The sequence below is a fragment of the Sinocyclocheilus rhinocerous genome, unplaced genomic scaffold, assembly GCF_001515625.1.
Source record: "Sinocyclocheilus rhinocerous isolate Xijiao unplaced genomic scaffold, SAMN03320098_v1.1 scaffold2213, whole genome shotgun sequence".
In the NCBI taxonomy this organism is placed as follows: Eukaryota; Metazoa; Chordata; class Actinopteri; order Cypriniformes; family Cyprinidae; genus Sinocyclocheilus; species Sinocyclocheilus rhinocerous.
This window is the reverse complement of record NW_015634046.1, coordinates 377,083-384,582: the sequence shown is the minus strand read 5'-3', so window position 1 is coordinate 384,582 and position 7,500 is coordinate 377,083. Positions and strand designations below refer to the sequence as shown.

Genomic DNA, 7,500 nt, shown 5'->3' with positions numbered 1-7,500 from the left:
CGTGAGAAACACATTTTAAACTATTTCCTGCAAAAAAGAACCTTTAATTCACATGTCATTTCACATGACTCTCAAAGACATACTGCAATACTTTACTATCATTGCATTTGTCTTATGATGGGAAATGAAAGACAACTAAATGGCAATGTGACATTTATCTATATACTGATCTATATACTAATGACAAAACATCTACAACTAAAACTCTGGTGCATTTCCCCCCAGCTGCCTTTTCCACTGTATTACTGTATATGACCAGAAAAACCCAGTTATGAAGTTGGTTTCCTAAGTATAACGGCTCCTGTAGTAGTTTTTCCGGTGAAGTGAAATCACCCAGCTCTCATATGAAGTCTTAGTGTTAGAGTAAGACATCATATGATGAATTCACAGCAGAAAAACCACAAACACTATAGCTGTGGGAATTTCCCAGCCATGTGTGTGAATACAGCACAGCAGGGCCGGACCAAAACAAACGCTCTGATTGGCCGCAAGTCACATGATTGACAGTCTTAAAGGTACATGCGCAGAATCTTCCTGAATGATACAACACATTATGCCAGGAATGCATGTATTCTCAGTAAATGTGTAGTGCTCAATGCAACCATGTGTGCAGTTCATCCACAATTTCTTTCTAAGATCTACTGAACTTATAGTAAAACTAAGCCTTACACTTTCTACACTAGTTTATGAATTGAAGATATAAAAGCTTCTGTCAGTAAAGTAATTAACTGGGCCATTTGTGAAAAGCGCATGACAATAGAGCTGCACACAAAAGCACAGCAGGACGGTGATTGTGAACTCAGTCTTACAATGACATCAATTAAGTGTGTATTTTAAAGCCATTTGTATAAGATAACACCTTCGTGTCAGGTGTTAAGCAATGCTCCAATTCATAAGCAAATTAACTTGCTAATCTGCGTTATTTTCCCAACAAAAACAGAACTGCTTGCATTTCTATATTCATTTATGTCTGTATATGTCTAAAGAAGAGAATATTATCAATGCTTAATAATGTCTTGTTGAATATTTCAGCATTAAATTCCGAATTCAGATGTTTTTGTATTATTACACTAAAGTGTATAATTGATCTCACATAATAAATCCTTGATACTCAAATGAATTTTTCCTGTACTTCTATTTGTTTTATTTCATGTTTGTTTTATTTTATTTGTTTGTTACGTATCAGTGCAATAAATAAATAAATAAATTTCAGGGTGGAAAAATAAAAAAACCAAATAATAATAATAATAATAATAATAACAATAATAAAATAAAAAATACAAAGAAAAAAAAATCAGTTACCCTGATCACTGTCATAAATTATGATAAAGACTGGCAAACTGTACATTTATCCCTTGTTTATACTATTCTATTCTATTTTATCTTATTTTATTTATTTATTTTGTTAAGTATCAGTGAAATAAATAAATTAATCAATAAGAAATATAAAGTAAATAAAAATAAAAGAAAAAGAAAAAAATCAGTTACCCTGATCACTGTGATTAATTATTTTTTATGATAAAAGACTGGCAAATGTATAGTATTTAATTTGATTTTGTATTTTATTTTCATTTATTTATTTATTTATTTATTTATTTATTTATCAGGGACAATGCAAACTAATTATTTTGTCACTGTGATTTACTTGTGCCTTATTCATCTAAAATTGCTTTTGTATTGATATTTCGGCAATGTTGTGTGACTAAAAAAATAATGTCATTATAACCTCTTCATTAAAATGCGCCTGTCTCTTTTAGTGTGTGCGTGTGTGTGTGTGTGTGTGTGTGCGTGTGACGTCGGCGCGAGGGGCGGGGCCTCGTCGCTGGAACACTAGCGCGCGGTCGACGCAAACAGAATGAAGTGAGCCGATGAGGGACGCGCTGCGATCGAGCGAGCAGCTGATATTTTTTTCTTCACGCAATTTCTTTTACTTAAACATTTCTATTGAGCTGGAAAAGAGACAGAGACAAAGGTAAGACGCGTTTACTCACCATGTATCGTTAGTTCGTCAAAAGCTGGTACGGTGAGGGAAATACCATGGTATTTGTTGTGTTATGGATTAACGTTAGTCTGAGTAAATGCAGTCTTGTGTGTTGTTGTTGAATGTGTTTGTGTAGACACTCGTGTTTATTGAGAATATTTACTGTGAGTTACCATATAAAGTGTATATTATATAAACAAAGCTTCATTTAGCTATTAAAAAAGCAGTGAAGCTGTTATTGTTGTTGTATAAACCGGCACTTTGGCGGTGTTTCAAATCCTAGTGAGCTGCCTACATAGACAGCAGCGCGTTTGTCTGCGTTCAGCTCTACAGTCAGCTCACTAAGTTTGGGAACTTCTTATTTTAACACCCAGCCTTTGCGGACCAAAACTGCTGCTGTCTAGGAAGACACACACTAGGATTTGAGACACAGCCCTTTAGTTCTCATAGTACATTTAGAAGATCACATCTCAAATCTGATTTTTATTAATAATGACCGTCTAAAGTGCTGGAGACAAGTGTCATAAATACTTTATTACGCCTGTCAGTGTGTTTTATTGGTATTCCATGTCATTTCTAATGTCTAACTAACAGACTTTATGATAAGATAACAGTGTCATGATGGCATAATGGTGTTGTTGGACTACTGTAATGTCATTAAGATATGGAGATGAGAACTTTAATAACACGAGAGCAATAAATGTGGAGGATGATGATGGAAAGATTAAGAAGTGAGCATCTAAACACTGGTTATAGTCACTCATTTCTCATTTCTATTGGACTTTAGTTTGTTTTCATGCATGTCATGCAGATATTGAAGCAGGACAGTTTATAGCCGAGCTGTGCTGGATAGTGTGGGAGTGTTTTTAGGCTGGTTTGTGTGTGTGTGTTTCCTCACTGGGTCAGTAGTGCTACAGAAGCTCTATGGGAGGCGTCAGTCACCGACTAAACAAATCACTCCACCGCCACTGCCGCTGTTACACGACTTGAAGTCGAAGCTTACTGGCAAAGGTTGATTGCTCTTATGAAAATGTGTCTTAAATACACCATACAGTACAGTCAAGTACACTACAGAGAAAACACAGCATGCAAAACTATAGTAGCATAAATCCACCTGGTTAATCCTGCATTGAAGACACTCAGTAACTAAAAGTGCTATAAATAAACGTTATTTTAGATGGTATTTTGTTGTTATTTTCCATATATTAACATTTTTTGTGACTATGTATTCATTTATTTATGCATGCATGCATTTTTTATGCATGCATTTATTATTACTTTTATACATGCATTTATTTATGCATTTATACATGCATTTATTTTTGCATTTATACATGCATTTATTTATGTTTTATGCATGCATTTATTTCTTTTTGCATGCATTGGATAATTGCTATATTTATACCATGGTGTTTACATTATTGAAGAATAAATAGCATTTTTAAGTTATATTGTTGCATTGTTATATAGTGCATTGTTGATTTTATTAGTGGTTGTAGATGTGAAACTGGTTTGTTGTTGAGTCTCTTGTGGGTTAGTTTTGGTAACGTTGTTGAAGTTGTTTTTTTGAAGAGGTCAAGATGGAGTTGAGTTAGCACGGCCGCGGTGATTTTGGACTGCTGCGCTTATGAATGGATTGTCGTTTGTGTGTTTGTGTGTGTGTCTGCAGCGGTAGAGGGAGCTGTGTGTTGCTCTGCTTTTTGCTGCATCATTTTTACACTCATTGAGGAAATCAGATGCGATAGTTTGCGGTGTGTGACACGTGTTTCTGAACTTTTACACACACATGCGACACAGGACGTTCACACACACCTCTGAGCGCCACACTTCCGGTGGATGAGATACTGTATGGCCTGAGAGAATGCTGACTGTTACTCATAAGTGACATGAAGGGTTTATTGGAAACTTTTTTTGAAGTATGTGGTAGTTTACCGGGAGAGTTCGACAAAGAAGATTGCACTCGGTAGCTAACTGACTGAAGCTCACAAAGAAAGACCTGGGTTGGCAGAAATAAATAGGAAACTATGTTTGCATATACTATGTAGCCTCTTTTAAGGACCATTTATTTTTATTTTTCTCTCTTTTTTTTTTTGCATTTATAATTTTTAAAATGACAATTGAAGCAGAGTTGTCAAAGTTGCCAATACCGTAATGCAAAATATTTAGTTTTAATTATTGTAATGTAATTTCAAATGTAATTTGGCAAAAAATTTATATATGCAATAAATTTATATATATATATATATATATATATATATGTACACAGTATGTACACACACACGCCCATATGTGTATATATATGCGTGTGTATAATTAAAAATTTTGCATAAATTAAATTCAGTTGGAATGTTTGATTAAAATAATAAATAAATTTAAAACATTTATTCAAATAATAAAAACGTATATATAAATTTAAAAAAGTAGACTACTGACAATATAAAAACTTTAAATATTAAATGTTATATAAAGTATCTCACAGAAGTGAGTACACCCCTCACATTTTTGTAAATATTTTATTATATCTTTTCATGTGACAACACTGAAGAAATGACACTTAATTTTGTTTGTTATACAAGCTGTACACTCACTACTTTACATTGTAGCAAAGTGTCATTTCTTCAGTGTTGTCACATGAAAAGATATAATAAAATATTTACAAAAATGTGAGGGGTGTACTCACTTCTGTGAGATACTGTATATATATATATATATATATATATATATATATATTTAATGCAAATATTGTTCACATTACAATAGGCAACTGACAATTAGTGGTATAAATGTATGTACTTTATTCACTCTGAAAATAATAACAAAACGTCTTAATGGTACTAAATAATAATAATAATAATTTAAATAATGATGATAAAATATTTTTTTCTCTTTGGGATGAAATGGGGTTGATTTTTCGACACTGTTCCTGAGATTCGCCCATCTGTATGTTGTTAAAATGAACAGAATATGGATGAACACAATGGTGTTTGAGCACCAGTGAGGTGAAACATAAGTGTTTATAATAATACAGTGATCTGCGGCTTTGTGTATTTTCAGTATCCCACCCTAATGTGGCTTTAACACTGACTGGACAAACATTATGAGCTCCTGACTCTCAGAGCCGTCGTTTTTCACCGACCCCAAAGCTTCACCGCAGAACATGCAAAGTGTAGGCGAGACGCTTTCTGTCTTTGCCTCGCCAAACCTCGTCCAGGTTAAATATAGCAAACCAGTCGTCTAACCTCAGCCGAGCGTGTGGTTTCATCACTGCTATTTATCTAAATCAGTTCGGCCAGTGACCACAAGAGACACTAATCTTTAGTCTAATTATCCTGCTGTTAACGGGCCATAAACGGGAGGCTGGTTGGGCTGAAATACCCCGTTATTACTCTGAGATGTCATTTGTGTAAGTACTTGTGAGTTTGAGTGTGTAAGAGCAAGTATTCACACATCTTTTGTGTGCTGTTTAGTGGTTGACCGAAATGGGTTTTTCATTGGCTGCTGCTCTTAACGACTGGTTTTATTTCAGTTTCATCGAGTGTTGACATACAAGAGTCCAACAGTTTATTTATATCACCATGAACTACATAATCCCAACGAAATGCAGAATTATTACCGTGAAGAAAGATCAGCACCAGAAGTTTTACTCATGAATAATGTCTTACAGGTTTTGAAACAGGCAAACATGGACAGAGTTAAACGAAAAAGACTAGTTTATTAACTGGGTGAAACTCGCAAAGAAAGCCCTGGGTCGACAGAAAGAAATAGTAGATAATTATATTTTGCATTAACAATGAAGCCTGCTTTTAGGACCATTTAATTTAAAAAAAAAAAATTCCCATTATACTTTTTTTATAAACGACAATTTAAGCATATTTTCCCCTAAAAATTCTCATTACCGTAATGCAAAAAAAATCCCACATTCAGTAATTAAAAATAAAAATTTGCATAAATAAATAGTTTATGAAAAATGTATAAATACCTAAATACATAATGTATAAATAATTATATTCATAATTTTATATTTTTAATTTGAAGTTATTTACATTTTATTTATATGCTACATTAGATATGTTATATTTAATGTTTACTGTAAAATTGTAATTACAAATTTAAAAATTTAAATTTGTATATATATTTATGTATAAAATATTTTCTGACGAATCACTACCGTTAATGCAGTCTGTGTGGTTGTTTTGTGTTTGTCTGAGCTGTGTCCTCTGCTCTTGTGTTCAGGTGAGGAGCTCGGCTGATGGATGAGGATGAGGATGATGTGCGCAGGAAGGGTCTACAGCGCTGGCCTTCCTCCCGCGTTCAGATAAAGCAGACCGAGACAGCAGGGAGACCCCCTCTATCCCCCAGCGGCATGCTGCCCTGCCGAGTGCATGTGGAGCCCAGACGCTTTCTCTACGGTAAGCCACAGGATCCCTAGATGGGCGTCTGTGTGTATTCCTGACCTCAGCGGCTTCATTACCTGTGTGTGTAACCAGTCGCTTTGCAATGCAAACCACGCCAGCGTTCACATGCACTCTATGTGATCAGATGTAGAATCAGTGCTGCATGACGCTTGCAACACCAAACACAAGGGTTCGATTCCCATGAGCTGAACTGTTGTACCTTGAAGACACTAAGTGAATTAAAAAGAGAAAAAAAAAGCATCTGCCAAATGCTTTAACATAAACGTAAACAAAGATCCAGAAGCTAGGTTCTCTTTATAGAGCGCAATAGTAATATATTAGTAATATATTCTTTGGTTTTCCAATTATTTTTCTCCAAAGTAAAAACATTTCAGAGACTTGAACCAAACAGCCAGCTCTGACAACATTACAAACTTTAATTTGAAGCAATAATTATGAAAATAAAACCGTATAGTTTATACTTCTAATACTTTAATTAGTGTTGTAGTCAAGACAGGACTGAGTACCAATGCGGTCGAGATCAAGACCTTCACAAAATGCTCTTAAGACCAAGGCCGGTCTCAAGTACAACACTAAATTTAATACTTCAAGTTTGATCAAATATTTAAAGATATAATTAAGACGTATAGTTGAATATTATAAGTTGAAATCACACTGACTTCTGAAAAAAAAAAATCAATTGCGAAAGTGCAATATTAAACTTTTATTATTTTTTTTATACTTTTAATATTTCTATATTTCAAGTTTAATAAAATATTTTAAAAAAATTCTGTCTTAATTATACATAAGTTGAAATCACACTGACTTCTGAAAAGAATCAAATGTGAAAGTGCAATATTAAAATTGTATTTTATTTTTAATACTTTTAATATTTCTATATTTCAAGTTTAATAAAATATTAAAAAAAGTCTTAATTATATATAAGTTGAAATATATAATTTTTTTTAAAATAAATTTTTATACATTTTTTTATAAGTTGAAATTATATATAAGTTGGCTTCAGAAAAAAATCAAATGTGAAAGTGCAATATTAAACTTTTATTTAATTTTTTTAATACTTTTAATATTTCTATACTTCAAGTTTAATAAAATATTTTAAAATAA

At 33.2% G+C, this 7,500-nt stretch overlaps 1 protein-coding gene across 1 annotated transcript in view; it reads left to right on the top strand.

Moving 5' to 3' along the window:
- Positions 1-1,872: 1,872 nt before the first annotated feature.
- The window catches only part of bmf1 (BCL2 modifying factor 1), a 30,916-nt gene continuing 25,288 nt past the window's right edge, over positions 1,873-7,500 (top strand). Inside the window, exons 1-2 of the mRNA XM_016559239.1 lie at positions 1,873-1,972; positions 6,215-6,390. Of these exons, the coding sequence (XP_016414725.1) occupies positions 6,231-6,390 (160 nt within the window). The 5' untranslated portion in view covers positions 1,873-1,972; positions 6,215-6,230. The remainder of the gene's footprint in view (positions 1,973-6,214; positions 6,391-7,500) is intronic.